Raw genomic sequence first — 22,217 nt, 5'->3', positions numbered from 1 at the left:
TGGTGTGACATAAGCATAGGTAAATCAAAATTGAGAGTAGGAGTGTGCTATACGCCTAATGACTCTGATGAGTATAATAAGATACTGTACAGGGAAATAGAATGGGCCAGTAAATCAGAGAGTCTTATAATGGGGGATTTTAATTTCCCAGATATTGACTGGAATTTGTGGGTTGGTCACTTACACACTAGCAAGGCTTTTGTGGATTTATTGGATGATTGTTTTCTACACCAGCATGTTCGGGAGGCAACTAGAGGGAGTAATACTCTTGATCTGATTATCAGTAGTGATTCTTCATGCATTAGGAATCTGCAGATAAAGGAACCACTGGGTGGCAGTGATCACAGTGTGCTGAAGTGGGATTTACTCAAGGAGGTAACTACCATCAGAGGTAAAGGGAAGGGTTTTTGCTTTCGTAAAGGCAACTATGATGGTCTGAGACAGTATTTAAATTCTATACAGTGGGACCAACTGATGATGTTACCAACAGCAAATTCAAAATGGGAAGCATTCAAGGAACTAATCTTGGAAGCTACCAGGCTTTACATACCAACCAAGAAATATTGTTCAAGGTTCAGGCCTAAATGGTTGTCAGATGAAGTAATGAGATATATGGCAGAGAAGAAAAATGCATGGGATACATACAAATTAATGGGTGACATGGAAGCCTATGATAGATATAAGTTGGTCTGTAACCAAGTCACAAAGGAGATTAGGCAGGCAAAGGCAGATTATGAGAAATCCTTGGCAAAGGATGCAAAGAAAAACAGAAAAGAGTTCTTTACCTATTTAAACTCAAGAAGGAAAGGGATGAATCAGATTGGTCCACTGGATGTTGATGGTTCAACAGTTGAGGATCCAGCTCAGGTGGCTAACAATCTAAACGAGTATTTTGCATCTACATTCACACATGAGGAGTTATTCAGGAAGGGGAATGTCGTAGGTGAAGTAAACATTGGCAGTGAGCTAGATGATTTTCTAATAACTGAGAGGAAAGTGGAGGAGAAATTGTTGAGGATAAACATACAAAAGGCACCCAGGGTGGATGGGATCTATCCAGTTATATTAAAGGAGGCAGCAAAGGAAGTAAGCAAACCCCTAGCCATAATTATGAGAGCTTCTTTGGACTCAGGGGAGGTACCCATGGACTGGAGATGTGCAAATGTAACCCCAATTCACAAAGGAGGATCAAAGGCTGACACAAGTAATTATAGACCTGTTAGTTTAACTTCGGTTCCAGGAAAATTAATGGAGGCACTGGTTAAAGAAGCACTGCAGGATCATCTGCACAAGAATTCAGTTATAATTCAGACACAGCATGGTTTTGTTAAGGGCAGGACTTGTCTGACCAATTTGATTGGATACTATGATGCAGCCACAAAAGAACTGGATGCAGGGAATAACTTTGATATTATATATTTGGATCTTAGAAAGGCTTTTGATACTGTTGCGCATGGAAGACTGCTGCACAAATTGGAGAAGTGTGCATTGGAGGCAAATTGCTACTATGGATAAAGGGATGGTTGAGTGGCAGAAGACAGAGAGTGGTAATCAATGGACACTGCTCAACGTGGACTAATGTTATTAGTGGAGTTCCTCAGGGTTCAGTGTTGGGTCCATTGTTGTATTTATAAATGATATTGATGATGGTGTATCAGGCTTAATGTCCAAGTTTGCAGACGATACCAAGGTTGGCAGGGTTGTTAAGGACACTATTGATACTATGCTGCTGCAGCAGGATCTGGAAAGGTTGAGCAGATGGGCTGAGAGGTGGCAAATGAAGTTTAACATTGACAAATGTAAAGTACTACATATGGGAAACAGTAACCCCAGATCAACGTATCAACTCTGTGGTACTACGCTGACAGTGGTAGAGAATGAAAAGGACCTGGGGGTATTTGTGCAGGCAGATATGAAGTTCTCTGAGCAGTGCAGACGAGCTGCAAGAGTAGCTCATGGTGTCTTGTCAATGATATATAGGAATTTTTCTAGCAGGGACAGGGATGTGATTATTCCCTTGTATAAGGCATTGGTCAGGCCACACCTTGAGTACTGTATACAGGTCTTGAGGCCTCATTTCAAGAAGGATGTAGAGCTGCTGGAACGAGTACAGAGAAGGGCAACAAGATTAGTGAATGGAACAAAGGGTTGCTCTTACGAAGAAAGGCTTAAGTTTTGCAAATTACAGAGCCTGGAGACTAGGCATCGGCGAGGTGATCTGATAGAGGTGTATAAGGCTTTGAATGGCTTGAGCATGCTCAATGCCGATGGGATTCTTCCTCTTGCTCAGAATAATCACCTGAGAGGGCATAAATTCAAATTGAGGAAGGACGGATGTCGGATAGATGTGCGGAAATTTGCCTTTAGCCAGCGGGCAGTTGGTTTGTGGAATAGACTCCCATCGCTTGTTGTTGAAGTTGATAGCCTAAACAAATTTAAGGCTCAGCTAGACAGGTATTTCGAACGAACGGAGGGGTGAAATGGGAGTAGTGGTTGTTTTTTTTTTTTTGGCTGATGCTGAATAAGCTTGCTTTCTTGCATCATATGCCTCTACTAATGCTAATGCTGGCTACGGAGGCACCTAGGCAAATTGCTGCTATGGATAAAGGGATGGTTGAGTGGGAGAAGACAGAGAATGGTAATCAATGGACACTGCTCATTGTGGACTAGTGGAGTCCCTCAGGGTTCAGTATTGGGTCCATTGTTGTTTTCTGTATTTATAAATGATATTGATGATGGTGTATCAAGCTTAATGTCCAAGTTTGCAGACGATACGAAGGTTGGCAGGGTTGTTAAGGACACTAATGACAGTACACTGCTGCAACAGAATCTAGAAAAGTTTAGCAGATTAGCTGAGAGGTGGCAAATGAAGTTTAACATTGACAAATGTAAAGTACTACATATGGGAAGCAGCAACCTCAGAGTGACGTATCAACTCTATGGTACTACACTGACAGTGGTAGAGAACGAAAAGCACATGGGAGTAATTGTGCAGCCAGATATGAAGTTTTCTGACAGTGTAGATGGTCTGCAAAAGTAGGTCATAGTGCCTTGTCAATGATATACAGGAATTTTTCTAGCAGGGATAAGGAAGTGATTATCCCCTTATATAAGGCAGTGGTCAGGCCACACCTTGAGTACTGTATATAGGTCTGGAGGCATCATTTTAAGAAGGATATAGAGCTGTGGGAGTACAGAGAAGGGCAGCAAGATTAGTGAATGGAACAAAGGGTTGCTCTTACGAAGAAAGGCTTAAATTTTGCAAATTACAGTGTCTGGAGACTAGGCACCTGCGAGGTGATCCGATTGAGGTGTATAAAGCCTGGAATGGTTTGAGCATGCTCAATGCTGATGGAATTCTTCCTCTTGCTCAGAATAATCATTTGATAGGGCATAAATTCAAATTGAGGAAAGATAGATGTTCAGAAGTTTGCCTTTAGCCAGCGGGTGGTTGGTTGGAGGAACAGACTTCCATCCTTTGTTGTGGAAGTTGATAGCCTAAATAAATTTAAGACTGAGCTGGACAGGTACTTGGAATGAACGGAGGGGTGAAATGGAAGCGTGTTTTTTTTTTTTTTTGGCTGATGCCGCATAAGCTTGCTTTCTTGCATCATATGCCTCTACTAATGCTAAAACATGTTCATCATTACTTTTGTTTTAGCCATATTCATCTTTAGTCCAAAATCCTTACTAACTGTGCATAACTGATTAAGATTTTCCTCTAATTATTTGGGATTGTGGCTTACGACCACAATGTCATCTGAAAATCGTAATTGGTTTAGGTACTCTCCATTCACATTGACGATCAGTCTAATCTTCTGAAAGCTTCCTCAAGGGCAGCAGTAAACAACTTCGGAGATATTGTGTCTCCTTATCAAACTCCTTTCTCAATTTTAAATTCCTTACTTTCTCCATTTTAAATTCTAGTCTAATAAAGGAGATAGCATTCTCATATTTTTTTCAAAATCATAATATATGGGGTATTATGCCTTGTCTTTCCAGTGCCCGAAACATTGCTTTATGCTGTATGGAGTCAAATACCTTTTCATAATCCACAAATGCCAGGCATAATGGTGTTTTATATTCATTTGCTTTCTCCATTAGCTGTGACATTATGTGAAGGTGATCCATAGTTGAGAATCCTGTCCTAAAACCAGCTTGCACTTTTGGGTGATTCTCATCAAATGAAAAACACTTGATTTGAAATACTGAAAAACATACACTGATGAAAAAATAAAATCAAAATCTTATAAAAAAAATGTAAAAAATGAAAAAATTTTAAATCAATCAAAAAAACCCTGTCATTATTATTATTGTTGTTTATTGAGTTTTTTTTTTTTAGCTTGTGTATGCTCACATTACTTTTAACATGGTTGAAAGGTTGTATCCTCCTATGCAGATTTCTGAAACTAAGGTAAATATAAAAATGGTACTAATACTCATACGAGGGGTTTCCAAAAAGTAAGGTAAAGTGTAAAGTGTTTTCGTGTCTAATGGCATCATGGGTTTCCCCCATCTCCGCGTAGCTTTCATTGTGGGTGTCACAGTTCACTGTTAAGGCCAGAGATTTAAAAAAAGAGTGTGAGCTATGTATATGTGTAGTGTTATGTACCATTGTTCTTCTGGCGATTTAGCTGTTGGGCCCCTATTGGGACCCACCATTGACCACTCTTGGCCTCGTGGAGGCAGACCAGGTACCCGGTAGCTCTATATTTTACTCTGGCAGATCCTGCCACCTTGTTTCCTGAGATTTCAGTGGCTAGGATCTATGTAAAAAATAAATAAATAAAATAATAATAAATAAAAAAATAAAAATGAAATAAAATAAAATAATAGTGGAGGTGAGCGCTAGGATTGGAAAAGCCAAATGGATTATAAACAATGTAATTTGGACGTAATTAAACTTTGGAACTTGTGTGGAGCGTACACTAGTGTATAGGTAGAGTAGGGGAGGGAGAGAGAGAGAGAGACCGAAAACTGGGGGAGGTGAGAGGTAGAAATATGGGGACGATAGAGAAGGCAACTCTAATATGGTCAGTGAGGCTGGCCCAGGCCCCACCAGGAGGAAAGAGGGGGGAAAGAGAACCATTTCTCTCCCCCCAGCCAGAGAACAGGAGTAAAGACATCACGCAGGGGAGCGTGGAACTGATTGCCCATGTAGTGTGTCTGGGCAAAACCACCAGTTAGTTTGTCATCATCAGTTGGTTAACATGTAATCCAGGTCTGTGATGAGTTCAATGTCACACTGGTTTGAGTCCTTCAGTGTCAGGACCGAATGTGCTGTCCACTGCCGTCTGTCATGCTCCAGTGATTGATATAAAATCATTCGTGATCTTGAGCACCTATTATTGTCAGGTCCGGGTGGATGTCAAGTCTGGTAGTATTGTCATACATAGGGCTTATGTCCATTCCAGTGAAATTGTCACATTTATGGGGGTATGTCAGTGGGGTTCCATGACAGTAAGTGTCCTTCGCCTCTTGAAGAGCTCCTGGGTGAAGTCAGAGAATGCCAGATATTCCTTCTTTGTGTCTAGCAGGTGGTGTTCCTGTCCTCTGGGTAAGTAGATCAGTTTTGTTATCAGGATGTTGCGGGGTCGTCATAGAGCTGGCAGTTATACATAAGGTGCTGCCAGCTCTCCAGGCCTCCACAAACGCAGGAAGGGTCCTCTTCTATCCTGAGGAGAGATAGCTTAGTGTTGATTGCTCCATGCCCTGTTAAAAGATATGTTGGCCACAGTCCCAGTGAGAACCAGCTCAGTGCCTTGGGGAAGATCCGGCCAACATCGGGCACAAATTTCCTAGTAATTTCTCCAGAGTGGGAGTGATTCCATTGTTCTTGCCACACTTGCACCAGGTAAGCTTGGAGCCTTCTCTTTTCTTCAGGGTGATCATTTGCTGGGTCCATAGTAACCGAGGCAGGTTTTGCTGGTACCCTTGGCTAGGTGGTGTAGGAGTCCCCTGCACATATAGCAATGCAGATGTGTACATAGCAGTGCAGGTTCCCAGGAAATTAGGTGGCAGGACCTGCCAGAGCAACTTGTCATGATTCTTGGACATACCCGGCTAGCCTCATGTGGCGAGGTATGGGCAACATCGGGCTTCACTAGGGGCCTGGCAGCCAATAAGCCGGACAAACAATGGGCACAACACATCACACTGCACAGACATGGCCCACACACTTTCAAGTCTCTGGCTTGACAGTGTACTGTCCTCGATACAGTGAGCAAATGCGGAGATGGGAGAAATCCCGGGTGCCGTCTGACATGAACATACCTTTTAAAAAAAATAGCAATGCAGGTATGGAGGTGCTTGGTGTATCCAGACACCTGATATGCCTTTCCACAGTGTCCCACAAGTGCTTTATGGGATTGATATTGGGGGAGTTCAGAGGCCAATGGATATGCTGGAAGTCAGAACTGTGTTCCTCAAAACATTCCTGCACATCAAGTGCCTGATGGCTCAGCGCATTGTCATCTTGGAAGACACCATCGCCACTCGGGAAAAAGTGTAACATAGCGGGGTGTACACAGTCAGCAAGCAGTTGACAATAGTGCAGACCACAGATACATTGTTCCACATGCACCAGGGGTCCAAGTTCTTGCCAGTGAAACATGCCCCACACCATACAACTGCCTCCACCGGCCTGCACTTTTGATACCATGCATGATGGATGAAGAGCCTCATGTTGTTGATGCCAAATCCGTACACGACCATCCACGGTATGGAGTAAATAATGTGACTCATCCGACCAGCATACCTTCTTCCAGTCTTCTAATGTCCAACTTGCATGCTCTTTGCACCAGGCAAGTCTTTTATGCCGATGATGAACCTTGGCTCGGAGAGGATACCGTAGGAATCGTCTGCTGGTATAGCCCATATGTGCAAGCATGCGATGCATGGTCATGCCAGATATTGTTCTGGGTTGGCCATATGTTGTATTGTTTAGTCAACTCTTCAACAGTGCTGCGCCTGTTTGCCTGTACGAGTTGTCGGACCCGGCATCCACGTCTAACATCAACCTTTTGCTGACCTTTGCAGTTCTGCCGTCAGGTCATTGTTTGACCATTTTGATACCGGTGTAATCTAGTGATGGTTGCAGGCACACTTTAACAATGGTGGCTCTCGAACACCTCACCAGTTCAGCTGTTTGGGAAATCAAGGCACCAACTTGTCGAGCTCCCACAATCTGCCCTTTATGAAAGTCCGATAAATCCTTCCTTTTACCCATCAGGCTCGGAATTTTACTACCTACTGAATCACTAACACCTTATATAGGTGGTAGACGACTTTCATCAACCGGTGAAACACCACCACTTTGCATATTGGAGGCTTGAAGTGGTGAAACACATGTTTAGTCTCTAGAGCAAAGTTTCCGGCATCCCCCCCTCCCCCCATACTTCTCCTTCAACCCATGCACTGTACTAAATACTATAGGTTTTGATACCTTTCGTGTTTGGGGTTTTTCATTAAAAAAAAAAAAAAAAAATGTATGCTACGTAGGTCGACTAACTGCGCACTCTCGTACCTCACGTGGTCAACGGGTCACATTCAGTTTTCATAGGGGTGGTAATAATTCAGTGATCACTCAGTGTATGTTATTGCACTCTTGCTCCTGACCACTCAGCTACGGAGGCCCCTTACCATATCATTAGCATCAGCAAAAAAGGTCTCCGTAGCTGAGTGGTGATCAGGAGTGGGAATGCAATAGTACATGCTCTGAGTAGCCCGGGGTTCGAGCCCCTGACTGCTAAATATGGTCGATCTGACAACCCACACTGGACCAGTGTGGCAGATTACTGACCATTCTCTCAACATAACTTGTTGAGGAGGCTTTCATCCTACATTGGATTGATAATGGCTGCAGATTTATTATTATTTTTTTATTATATAAAAAAATATAAACACTGTACAATAAAATTTCAAATTTTAAAATGCATAATATTTGTTTATATAATATATTCACTGTATAATACTGTAAAGGCTAATGAAGGTTAAGGGCTATAAAGCTTCAAGCCGAATTTGATACAAACTGAAGGTTGCGAATAAAGTCATATCGCAAAATCAAGTCACATCTTTTATTGAGAAATTCTTCCCAATGAGTTGCATGGCTTACCCAGGCAACTTTTAATGAAGAATTATTTAACACTTTTCCATTAGAGAAGTTTACTATTACTTATTCTCAATTGAGTACCACCAACTAGATGGCACTGTTTCTAGATTACTTGCCCTCTCTTTGGGTTGGTGGGTGGATAGATACCCAAGGTACAACAACTGACAACACAATATGAGATGCCAAAATCATCTCATATTGTGTAAATAAGTTAAAAACTGAGTTGTCGGTGTTATACTTTGTATGTAGTTGGGAACCTTGTTAAAGGTTATAAAATAACTGATAAAATTGTGCAGTCCAGAGTAAACAGTCAGGCTGCTGTCATAGTGAGAAATGTAGACTGTGTGGTAACACAAATTGATGAGTTGTGTTTTATTCATGGAGTCTGTGCTGAGATCTTGAGTGAGATTGGTGGCGTATACAGTAATACCCCGAAGTTACGTGATAGGTGGGTCCGACAAAAATCGCTTAACTCGAATTCGCATAAGTCGGGGTACAAATTTGCATATAAATACATATAAATTTTGTTTAATTGGGACCAAGGACTAACAAAAACACTAGTTTAAAAGAAAAATATTTAATAAAATTGCAGTTATTTATACATATTAATACAAATTATGTATTAAAAAAATAAATGAGTTACGTAAAAAAGTTATTTCGACGTCGATGGCTTCATAAAATCTAACAAATTCATCTGACGACACAGCGCCTTCTTTTTTTCACACAGAATTTTTTCGTAGCAAGCTAATAATTTTTTATTCCTTGCTTTGTAGCTATAACGCATTCTTCATTGGAGTCTATGTTTTCTAAAATTTTTAAGCCCTTTTCAATTGAGCTGAGACCTTCTGTCAATCTTGAAATTGTCATGTGCTTTTCTGGTGGAACTGGGTCTAAAGTGTCGGATAATTCAATGACGTTTTGCTCACGCATCTCTATGAACTCATTCATTGTCAGCTCCTCAGTATGTGAATCCAACAGCTCGTTGACATCATCACCATTGACTTCCAAATCTAATTGCCTGGCAAGATTAACAACTTCTTCTATCATATGAGCGATGTGATCAGTTTCTGGCGTTGTTTTCATCTCGTTTTTGAAAAAAAAAAAAAAAAAATGGCCAAAGTTTCTTCCAGACACCATTCAATGTTTTTTGTGAATTTCATCCCAAGATTCTTCAGTGATTCTTACGGCATCTAAAACACTGAATTGTTTCCAAAAGTCTTTAATATCTCACTATTTTGTCTCATAGCTTCATTCAGACGTGCAAACGAACGCCTTGTGTAGTAGGTCTTGAATGTTTTGATGACTCCCTGGTCCATCGGTTGAAGCAAGCTGGTTGTGTTTGGAGGCAAAAACATAACTTTCACACATTGGTCGAAATTAATTAGGGTGGCAGGAGGGTGGCCAGGTGCATTGTTAATAAGAAGGATCAATATAAATGGAATCTGTTTAGACTTGCAATAACATTCGACTTCGGGTATGAAGTGGTGACCAAACCAGTCCCCAAAAAAGGAAGCTGTCACCTAAATTTTATGATTTGACTTCCAAATCACTGGTAAGCTAATTTTAGATATATTTTTTATAACTCTTGGGTTTTGGGAGCGATAAATTAAGAGAGGTTTTAACTTGCAGTCACCAGCTGCATTCCCACGACCATCATTGTCAATCGGTCTTTGGAAACCTTAAAGCCTGAAAGGTTTTTTTATTCGTGTAATTTCCGACAAAAGTTGAGCATGAATTTGAATGCACACATATAAATATGACAGTTGGAATGCAAATTCTTGTATATGTGTGCAGCTCATGCGGCAGCAAAGTTGAATTTTGTTCATCTTTCGCTCTCACTCTCCGCCATCGCACCATACAAAGGGTACTAGGAAAGTTTTGCAATATGACGCAACAATGAATCACAGGAAGCTGCTTGTTGCTGCATGTTGAGACATGTTCATACGTGCATAGTAGCCGCCGCGCCAAGTCGATGGGCTCAGTTATTCATTAGTAGTGAGAGTATAAAGTGCTTCCGATGGCATCGTGGTCACGAAATGAGATAAGGACAGTTTTGCGGTATAATTTCGTGCGTGGTTTAACCATAGACCAGTGCTTAGAAGAAATGACTCTTGCACTAGATGATGATTGTCCACATCGTACAACGATATTCAGGTGGTATAGAGAATTCCAAAGGGGAAATTTCACTCTGGAGGATTCTGAGAGGCCGGGAAGGCCACGAACGTCAGTTACGGAGGAAAACGTTACTGCTGTGAGGAAAATTCTTGACGAAAACAGGTGAGTGACCTACCAACAGATAGAGGATACTGTGGGCCTAAATGCACCAGCAATTCGTTCGATTCTGCAAGATCATTTGCACGTGAAGAAACTTTGTTCTCTCTCGGTGCCGCATCAACTGACTGAAGTGCAGGTGACACGACGTGTGACTTGGTGCCGGGAGATGTTAAAAAAGTTTGATAAGGGACAATCTCGGTATGTGAACAACATCGTGACAGGTGACGAGACTTGGCTGTACTATTACGGTCTGCCGACCAAGAAAATGATAGCTGTATTTTTCAAATCGAGTGGAATTGTGGAACGTGTCGTTTTGGACACGCAGAAGACAGTCACAGCTAAGTGGTATACTGAACAATGCCTGCCTAAAGTCATTGGATCTATGAAGAACCTGCGGCCAGAGTCAAGAATGGACACCTGGTACCTCCATCACGATAATGCTGCAGCTCACCGCGCCAAAGCCTGCACCGAATATTTGACCACGACAGGACTGAAACTTCTCGAGCACCCTCCCTACAGTCCAGACCTTGCTCCCTGCGACTTTGCACTGTTCCCGCATGTGAAAATGAAGCTAAAAGGGAGGCGGTTTTCCAGTGATGAGGACCTTCTACGGGATTGGGACAACGAATGTGCTTTACTCCCTAGTGAAACTTGGCAGAACTGGTTTAAAGATTGGTTTCGGAGGATGGAGAGGTGTATTGAATGTAGAGGAAATTACTTTGAAAAAATTAAATAAACAAAGCTGTATTGCAAAACTTTCCTAGTACCCTTTGTATATCGATAGCATATGAAAAACGACCTTGAAGATAGTGGGCGGCAGTGTTGCCAAACGAAAAAATCAAGAACTGCGTAACTCTGAGTTCACGTAAGTTGGGGTATTACTGTATATGTTAAGTGTGTACTGCCAGTTCCATGATGAACTGCAGCCTTATTTAAACTATATTAAAAAAGTGGTAGATGTATTACAAGGAAAGAAAATTGTAATTGGTATTAATTCAAATGCAAGTTCAACAACTTGGATAAGTCGCGAGATTGATATTAGAGGAAATCAATTAGAGGAAATGTTGATAAGTCAGAGACTTAATATTGTAAATGAGCTGGGCCAGCCCCCTACCTTCAGTACTATACAAGGAGAATCTAATATAGATTTAACATTAACTACAGAAGCCTTGTGGAATAAGATACGGTGTTGGAGGGTTAGGGAAGACTGGATTACCAGCGATCATAGATGTATCAGTTTCAAGATAAGAGATGAGAGGGTAGAATGTAATACAGGGTTTGAAAAGAGGTTTGAAGCGAGTTCTGCGAACTGGCAGTGTTTTGAAGAAGAGATTACAAAAAAGACTTAGAGATAATAGACAAGAAATAGATAACAGCCTGGCTGGAAAAAGGGCTGAGAAAATAGTTAGTATTATATATGAAAGTTGCTGCAGGTCTATGAGGAGCAGCACAAAATTAAAAAGGGTTGTTCCTGGATGGAATGGGATATTAGCGGAAATGAGGAGAGTGAACAGGGCTAGGAGGAATAAGTGAACGAATGGAGGATTTAAAGAGGCAATACCAACAAATGAGACAGGAATATGTTGGTAGAATTCAAAAAGAGAAGCATGGCGAAACTATGTAAAAGAGGAAACGAATAAGAATGTATTGGGTTCTGAATGTACCCAATAAGAATGTACATGGTTCTGCTCAAAGGGAAGCTCAGTGAAAGAAGAAGGCCAACTGCAAAATACAAATTATTATTTGATAGAATGAAAGTTGATCAAGTTTACAGTACTATTAAAATAGAAAATCAGAGTACGAGGGACTGGGAGTCCTCCATGTGTGGTTTGCTCTCCTCTGTTTCCTATAGATCAAATAAGTTTCGACAGTAGAACAAAGACAAATCAGGAAATTAAATGATGAATATGTGGGGGAGCAGGAAATTGAAAGTTTAATTACGGAGGAAGAATTGAAGATAATATTGGAGAAAGTTAAGACAAAGAAAGCACCAGGCAGAGATGGATTACTACCCGAAGCGATAAAGAAGTTTGGTTTAAAATTTGGAAAGGAATTGGTAGAGTTATATAATGTGTGCTTAAATGAGAAAATCTTTCCTAGTTGTTGGAAGGAGGCATACAATAGAATATTATTAAAGAATAGAGAAAAAGAGAGGACGGCTCCTGAATCATATAGACCAGTGGCATTATTGCCAGTTATCGCAAAAGTTTTTGAAAGAGTGTTGATGAATAGATTGGAGGGATAACGAGTGTACTGGAATGAAGATTTGCCCCTCCGAAAGCCAAACTGCCCTAGGTAGTTTGGCTTTCAGAGGGCCAAATCTACTGAAGATGCTGTGGTTAAAATGGTGTCATATGTACAAGAGGCTTCAGAAAATTATGTTCTGGGTATATTTCTTGACTTTAAGGGGGCATTTGATCGTATGTGGTGGCCGAGCCAAGTGGAGAAATGGGCTGGGGTCCATAAAATGGAGATATCAATGAAAAAAACTCACATGGTTCTGCTCAAAGGGAAGCTCAGTGAAAGAAGAAGGCCAACTGCAAAAATATTTGGTACGACGTAGCATATGCCCCCTTGGTCAAGTACCTCTGAGTTTATGTGGATGAAAGGATGTCCTTTTGCCTCACGTGCAGAAATTAAGAGATAAAGTGAGGATGATTTATTTAAAAGTTAGGAAAGTCACAAGGGTAGAATGGGGAGTGAAAGCTAAGTCCTTAGACCTCCTCTATAAATGTATATTTCTACTGATTGTGGCATATGCATGTGGGGCTTGGGGTCATAGAGTGACTAATAGACACATTAAAAGAAGTCTTATTTCAGCACAGGGATTTGCCTTCTGGCGGTGATGCAGTCCTGCAGAACCATTTCAGATGATGCTCTGCAAGTTATTGCAGGAAAGGAACCAGTGGATCTGATTATACTTAAAAGGACAATGGAATATGCGATTAAGAATAATAAGAGAATAGAACTTATGGGAATAAAATCTTGTAGCGAAGAGGGAAAAGAGTATGGAAGACACGATTTGAAAGAAGAAAAGGTTGCAGCAAGATATAGATTGTATATGGCAGGAAAGATGGAACGGATCTGCTAAGGGGCCTGTTACCTTTGCCTTTCTGCCTGGGGTGAAAACTATGAAAGAGATTTCATCTTGGTTTGGTCTAGGAATGTTCCAAACAATGTTAATAACTGGACATGGGGTTAAAGAAAAGACTGGTAGAGCTTGGTGTAGAAGAAAATCCGATGTGTATTTGTAGGATGGTAGAGGACACAGAGCATATTTTACGGCAGTGTGTAAGATATGATATACCAAGGAATATGTTAATTAGGCAGATTGGCTCCGACTCATACACCTGGAGTGACTTGTTTAAGAATAGAGAATTGAATGAAGCTTTTGCTGAGTTCGCTAGAGAAGTAAACAGGATTAGATAATTGTAAAAGTTTGTATATATGTAAATAGTATTTTTATGGAGTTGAGATTTAGTTGGAATTGGAATTTATTGATCTTATAGTTTATAGATGTATAAAAAGGAAATGCTGAAAAAAGAAAAAAGAAAAAGTATAAAATACAAAAATATATTGATGAATTTTAAATGTTTAGAGTTTTAATTTGGCTGGAACAAGAATCGCAATTTATAGAAGTTTGCCTTTGAAGTTTAAAGTTTAATTGAGCTCTAGATAGTCGATATCCGCCTCTTTGGGGCAGGGGCGGTAACACATCCTCAATGTTTGATTTATCATACGGAGGATATGATTAAGGATCAAAAGACTAAAATTGATAGGATAGATGAATAAAGCGTGGATGAGCTTATTGCTCAGGAAGTGCAGGTACAAGTAGGTGCTAGGACAGATGATGATGATGTCATGTGACTGCCATCAACATCACATTCGTTATCATATTCTGGCATATCTATTGAACTCTCTCTCTCTCCCTCTCTCTCTCTCTCTCTCTCTCTGCACGTCAGACAGGTCCACCAGCTAGAAGATTTAGTTGCGAAAGAAACAAATAAGTGTCAAAAGCAACCATTTTATATTTTAACCTTTTTTTCAGTATTTGAATTATATAATCATATTTTAATTACACAAATTATAATATGTATTTTAAAATTTTAATTGTACAGTAATTATATTTATTAATATAATTCCATGTAAATATTGATCCAGTGGGATTAGAGTGTTAAACACAGCTGGTTGGTGGCTGATGGAATTAATATGCTGTTTGTTTGTTTAGGGATTTATTAGGTGAATCAGCAGCTATGGCCATAGTGCACCAGAATTAATATGCATCATTGCTCCTAACCTCAGAGTCAGTGAGTCATTTTAATTTTTATGGTGCATGAGCCCAACTTCAGAGAGTTCTTTCAATAATTTATATTGATTCCAGCCTTTATGGAGACTGTATAAAAGAGGTTTTGCATCCTGATTATTATTACATATGTAGTTATTTATTTCACAAAACATTAATGTATGCACTTGTGAAATTTTGAATTTTAGCTTAGCAGTGTTATAATTTTGAAAACAGAACTATTTCATATTTATATGTTTTAGAATTATATTTTTTAGCAGAATTTATAATTTTTTTTGTTGGAAACACCATGTGTAAAAAAAATATTTTTCATTAAAATAAAATGAAAAAATGATATATAATCAGTACTGCAATCCAGTAATAAATGAACTAACAATCAGTATACAAGAATTAATTTTTTTTTTTTTTTTTTTTCAAAAATTGAAAAGAAAATTGGGGGTCTTACAGACCAAGCAAGACTATCTTGTCATGAAGCAGGGTGCCACCACTGACAAGTTATCTCATTGTCAGTGGTGACAGTATAAGAAAGGCACTATTGGACTCTGGGAAGATTCGTTTAGATTGAGGAAATGCCAAACATATTACCAATACATAAAGACAGTTCTAAGGCTGGAGTAGATAACTGCAGACATTCTGATTCAGTAGAAAGGGAAATAATGGAGGTAATTATTCAGAATGTAATACATGGATATATTGATAGAAATAGTGTTCTGAAGAAAATACAGCATAGTTTTGTAGATTTCATTTAAACTTAATTTACATTATTTTATTCACCGTAACTTTTATTCTATTTTGCTTTTACAAATTCTGCACCCTTAGAAAGTAATAGTTAATTTTGTAATGAGTGAAGTGAGAGTTAACAGAGGAGAGGAGACAAGACAGTCTCAGCAAGCATTGTATACTTTACATTATAGTTGTTGTAATTTATGTATGTAGAATAAAATGTTCACAACTGTAATTCCTACATTTATCACTCTTTATGTACATATCTCATATTATTTAAACTTACTTCTAGACCAAATTTTTTTTTCAAATGTTTCAGATGTAGCCTTCGTTCTTTCTCTTTGTCCTGTCTCGATCTAACCACATAGGGTTCTGGAAGGAAGAAAAATAAATAAATAAATAAAAAAGTAAAGCTCCTCTCTTTTCTTTTCTCTCTCTTTTCTCAAAGTAAAATTAAACAGAAAAGATACACAAGGTAAGTTATGTAAAAGATATGTAAGGAAAACACAAATTGCAGTTGAATTTGTTTACATATCTTTTTCGTAATAATTTATCTTGTGCATCTTTTTCTGTTTAATTTTAAAATTACACCCTCAAATGCAGTTAAGCTGAATTATGTTTAAAAAAGTTCAATACAAATTTACATGGTAATCATTAAAGCACTCCTCTAAACCATGGTAGTTTACAGAACTGCATTAATTATATCATCCATTTCTCAAATAAGATAAAATGGTGCAAATAATGTCTACATATGAGGGGACATAAATTCAAATTGAGGGATGGTTGCAGGAAAGATGTGCGGAAGTTTGCATTCAGCCAGCAGGTAACTGATTGATGGAAATTTGTTCCATTTGTTGTGGAAATGAGTAGTTTGGATAAATTTAAGGAAGAACTAGATAAACTATTGGAGGATATGAACAGGTGATTTGGTATTTTCTCCCCCTTTGACTGAGGCTTTATAAACTTGCTCTCTTGCACCACTACTAATACTACGAGGGCTGTTCAATAAAGAATGATCATAATTTTTTGTAAACAACCATACCACTTGCTATTTCTAGCTGAGCTGCAGAATTTAAGAACAAACCATGCTGCATCACATAGCAACTGTACAGTTTACTCATGTGCATGGTGTGAACTTTGAGGTTGGTTAAGTTTATGCCGATTCAGTTTTGACTACATAACAATGGATGTGACACCCGAGGAACAGTATTCTACTCTCAGGTTTGTTTCCATCTCAAGAAAACATCAGCTGAAGCATATGAAATGTTAAAAGAGTCTTACACTTCCACATAGTATGGGTTTTTTTTTTTTTTTTTTTTTTAAGGAGCATTAGCAACTAAGGCCATATTGCTCAGGGGATATGCAGTGGTCATTCCCTGACCTTTCCGTATCCTCCGTATTTGGTTAGTATGGCTTGCAGGTGGTTTAGAATGTTTAAAGGCAGACATGATTCAATCACAAAAATTTGTGGTCCTGGAGCTTCAACCACTACTGTCGCCACAGAACCATACACAATTGCTTCTGTAATTGTGAGAAAAGACCATCATATAACAGGAAGGTAACTGGCAAAGATGTTGAGAATATCAGTAGAAAACATGTACCGTATTCTCCATGACAATTTGCATATGACACGTGTTTGTGCAGCTAGATTCCAAGACTCCTCATACCTGAGCAACAGCACATTAACGGGAGGGGGGGGTATTGGGTGCTGCAATGGATGGTTACTGAGGATGGTGAGGTTTTGCACAAGGTGATAATGGTGGATAAGACATGGCTTCATCATTTTGACCCAGAGAGAGTAAGCAACGAAGTTGTTTGGAAGTCTATGTCATTGCCAACACCAAAAAAAAGCAAAAGTAGTGGTTTCTGCAGGAAAGGGTACATCATCTCTTTTTTGACATTCAAGGAATGGTTTACCAGTATGTTGTGCCATGTCATATGATTGTTACAGGACCTCACTGCACAACTATACTGCACGCTTTGAAGGATCACATTTGTTGCAAATGAACACAGCTGCATGCAGGTGGGTGGATGCTGCATCATGACAATGAGACCTCACATTGCTCACACTGTCCTCGAGTACTCAGTCTGCATTAATGTCAAATGTGTTCCTCATCTGCCCTACAACCCCGCTTTTTTTTAGACCTTATGTTAGACTACAGTTGGAATACTGTGTTCAAGTATGGAGACCGCACCTAAAGAAAGACATCGAGCTTCTTGAAAGGGTGCAAAGAAGGGTAACTCGCCTGGTGAGATCGGCAAAAGGGCGTCCTTATGATGAAAGACTTCGAATATGTGGGTTGCAGAGTTTGGAAACTAGACACCTTAGAGGAGATTTGATTGAGGTGTTTAAGGCTCTGAGAAGCATCAGTAAAATGAATGAGGACAAAATTTTCAAGATTATAAATGATGCTAGAACTAGGGGACATAAATTCAAGTTACAGGGGGGAAATGTTTAGATTGGACTGCAGGAAGTTTTATTTTAGCCAGCGAGTTATAAATTACTGGAATAAGTTGCCTTCATGGGTGGTAGAGGCCGACAGTTTGGGGAAATTCAAAGGTCATCTGGATAGTACTTTCGGGTAAGGGAAGCACATAGGATGATAGGTTTAATTTCCTTTTTATTTATTTTTTATTTTTTTTTTTATTTATTGATTATTATTAATTAGTTATTTTATTTATTTATTTTTTGTTTTTATCATTGTTTTGTTCGGATTTTTTTTTTTTTTTTTTGGCTGGTGCAGCATAAGCCATAGGCTTTCTTGCATCATGCGGCCGTTACTAATACTAATACTATTTCAAAGAGGTCTTCATTTGTGAGCTGTCCATTGTTTGCTTGAAGAAGACCAGTGACATCAGTTGCAGAAATGTCAAGCTGCAGTTGGTTAACAATAGTAATGACCACTTCTATTTCATTTTGTATGATCTCTGCTGGTTCTTGAAATCCTTAAAAATTATCAATAAACTGAGGGGACAGTTTATTCCAAACACCATGTTTTTCTCTGTAATTTTGTCCCAGGTTCATTGTATTATTTTAATTGCATCTAAAATATGGAATTCTTTCCAAAATTCTTTAAGAGTTGGACCTCCTTCCCTATCCATTGCATAATTTAATTATGCATATCAAATGTCTCCCAAAGATAATGCGCTTTAAACGTTGAAATAACGCCATGGTCCGTTTGGCTGCAAAAGTGGTATCCTATTTGGTGGGAAAAAAATTATTTTAACATTAGGGTGGTGATGTTGCAGAAATGGTGGGTGACTAGGTGCATCATCTAAAATCAGAATCGCCCAAAAAGGAATATTTTTATCTTCACGATATTGTTTTACTTCAGGCACAAATTGATGCGAAAACCAATCTTGGAATAAAGGAATGAAGAGAAAATTATTTATATTTTTTATATGATTGAAGATTTCATTGAAGGGAAAACTCATTTCACCAAAATAACATAAAAATCCATACAATTCCAGCTATCGATATTTTATCAAATGCAATAACATTGAGTTTACTACCCGTTTATAATTGATTGCTCTAACAGAAAAGCCCAATAAACTGGAAAGTGCAAATTGTTTTTACTGTTTTATGGTTGTGACCTCCAGAAATGTGCTTTAGAAAAGTATCATAAAGGCTTTCAAAACTGATTCTTATAACATATGATAACGATTAAAGTGTAGTGCATTTTAATGATTTGAATTGGTAACTAACACAATTTTCATAATAAAAATGACCTTTTAAAGAGATAAACAGCTTAACACTTAACACTTAACAGCTTAACAGTTTGTCACTATAAACAGCTTAGTTATAAATTTTTAACTTTTGAGGTCTTGGAACAAATAATCAAAAAAACAATGTGTTATTGGGTTCACATTACGATATTTTCACAATCCGATGGTGCCTTTGGAACAGATTAATATTGTAAAGCGGAGGCACCGTATTGTATAGCTAGGAGCATAGTTTGATATGTAGTATTTATGAATGTTTAACATTCATTTTTTGTAACTAATCTTCTTATTTTCAATTTTGTCAATACTTGGAAGAAAAAAAAAAAACGTAAACCCGGGAACTCGTAAAGCAGGAACTGCTTGTACTTTGAAAAGGACCACTAAAATATGGATGATTAAAAAAAGTATGTTGTGAAAAAAAAATTATGATCATACTTTATTGAACAGCCTTTGTAAAAAAATCAAAAAAAAAAATAAATAAATAAATAAAAAAAAAGATTTATTTTACTATCCATGCTATCATATTTATTTATCTATTTAAGGTGATTACACCCCAGTTTAGAGAAGTTATCTAATTATAGCCATCATCATTCAAATCTGTTATTACCTAGTAGGTGTTCAAGGTCACTATGGTAGAACAAATCAATCTTTCTGGACTATCAGCCTTTTATTGAGTATTTTCCTCCATGCTATCCTATGTTTGAGATTTTCGCGCCCTCATCAGACAAGCCCCCTTTCTTCTAATGCTTAATTAGCATCATCAATCTGTTTTCTTCTTGGTATGCTTCTGGGTCTATTATCATTAATTTTTCTTCAAATATCTGTGTGGCTAATCCCTTTCTCCATCCTTTTTTAAATGCCCATACTATGTTAAATTTGTTTCACTTCATTCTGATTGGATACTTGTTATCCCAGAATTTTTCTTATTTCCTCCTTTGTAATATGCTTTTTACTTGATTCTATCTGTTGTCAGGTAAACTGATGACTTTAGATTCAGAAAACAAAAATGAATGGGATGATAACAAATTGCCAGGGGCCACAGACTCTCACAGTAAGTACAAACTCATACATACTGTATAAACTAAATACAAAATAAAATTAAGCAGACGACATAAGATAAATTATTATGGAAAGGATATGTATGCAAAATTATGTGTAAAGTGTAACGATTTTATTTTAACACATCTTTTCCATAATTTATCTTGCATATCAATACTTCCAATTCTCTTCTCTAAGATACTTGCATAGGTTTTACCTGGTACACTAAGGAGTGAAATTCCTCTGTGATTTCCATGTTAAGCATTATTTCCCTTTTTATACAGAATGGTTAAAACTGAAGCGTGTAAAATCATAAATGGTAGAAATATGAAAGTTGGAACACGCTGTCCAATGCATACAGAAATAAGAAGTTCAAAAATATATAATAATAAAAGTTCAAAAACTGCCTCTAGAAACCAGTTGACAATGTGTGTAACTGATAGGATACTGTTTTGGATGGATAAGCTTCTAGGTATGAAGATCGAGATGTTCAGATGATGACCATTTGTTTATACTATATGCCGCAGGCATGGTATGGCATGGTCAACTGTTGCCTGTAGCATGTTGCTAATATTCTGAACAAGTAATTTTGCTTGATGCTTTCCTTCAAATTAGCCAGAGATGCAACCTTGTCCCTCAGATATTCACATAATCAAAATTCACAAGGATTGAGGCTGGTCCAAAGATTAAGGTATCCAGATGTTCCTAAAGTGATGGAAACTGGTTATTATTGAATATATTGTAAATCAGCTGAGTTATTTTGCTGAAGTTATTTGAAGAAAATAGTACAATTAAGAAATTCAGAGTAAATTGACACCAGAGAGCAATACATGACCAGTAAGAGGCTCTTTACCAACATCTGTAGGTGGTGGTCCCCATATCAAACAATTATAGGTATTCACACTGTCATTCAACTGTAAATGAGGCTTAACAGTCTCCAATATGTTCCTGAGACATGTCAACAACCTCCATCCTTGCTATAAACCAGAGTAAAGTTGTTGCATTGATGTGGATTAGTTTGTGTTAGCTATTCATCTCATGGATCTTGTGTGGGTACCAATGAATGAGATCAAAGAACTTTACAGAGAGTTGACCATGGAATATTAAACTGTGTAGCACCTTAGCACTAACAGATGAACAGTGATTTTGTACTGCACCACTGGCCATACCAATCTCTTCAACATTATTGGGGCACATCCTCTGCTATGAGTTACAGATAAGTCATCCATTTCTTGGACTTTTCTCATCATTTTGCATAGCTCATTTTGGGAAGTGGTCCTTTTTTTCTTTTTAAATCCTTTTAAAACACTAGCATCCAGTATTCTCTAAGTGCACTCAGTGAGTTACTGTTATTCTGCAAAACAGCTTTACTAACAAAGCATGATCCTTCTTTTGGAGTATCGTTTTGTGAGATCAGTTGACTGCATTCATCATTCTTGGTTTTCCACCTACATGTGGTCAAAGTGATGTACTGTAATTATAATCATTCTATATTTTACCAGGTAGGTTGCATCATTCATTGAAATCTAGCCAGAGCAGCCAATCAAAATTTGAGGCAACCAAAGACCATGTTCTTGAAATGTTTGCATGAAGTGCTTGAAACAATGTATCACGAGAGTGTGGAACTGCAAGTTCCACAGAAAACTTTTGCTATGCAAGCACAGCAAACTACAGTTACTTTAAGCACTGATGAATGGCAACAAGGACAATTCTGTTTTTGTGCTATCATGCTACACAGCACAGAAGGCAAAGACATATCAGTCTTCAGCAAGAAGGCTAGTTTTCACTTTAACAGGATAGTTAATAAGCACAGTACCAGGATAAGAGATACCAAATCACATGTTACCATTCAGTATGAATGCAATAATGCCACAGTTAATGTGTTTTTACAATTAATAAGAGAAATGATATACAGCCAGTTCTGTTATAACACGGTATATGTGTTCCTAAAAATCTCCATGTTATGGTATTTCGCGCGTTAAAAACAACAGGGCTTATGGGAAAGATAGGAAGAAGGGCAGGGCACTCAAAAAATTGTTCAATCTG

The 22,217-nt window shown here is 38.3% G+C and overlaps 1 protein-coding gene across 5 annotated transcripts in view; it reads right to left on the bottom strand.

The window, feature by feature from the left end:
* The window catches only part of LOC150089235 (angiogenic factor with G patch and FHA domains 1), a 262,222-nt gene that overhangs the window by 141,360 nt on the left and 98,645 nt on the right, over positions 1 to 22,217 (bottom strand). For all 5 annotated transcript variants that reach the window (XM_090390393.1, XM_090390394.1, XM_090390392.1 and 2 more), the window contains one exon: positions 15,697 to 15,782. In XM_090390393.1, coding sequence (XP_090246519.1) covers positions 15,697 to 15,782 — 86 coding nt within the window. The remainder of the gene's footprint in view (positions 1 to 15,696; positions 15,783 to 22,217) is intronic.

Source organism: Mastigoproctus giganteus, chromosome 2 (assembly GCF_048544385.1).
Source record: "Mastigoproctus giganteus isolate SK-2022 chromosome 2, ASM4854438v1, whole genome shotgun sequence".
Classification (NCBI taxonomy): Eukaryota; Metazoa; Arthropoda; class Arachnida; order Uropygi; family Thelyphonidae; genus Mastigoproctus; species Mastigoproctus giganteus.
Note: the sequence above shows the minus strand (reverse complement) of the source record. Positions and strands in the feature narration are given on the sequence as shown.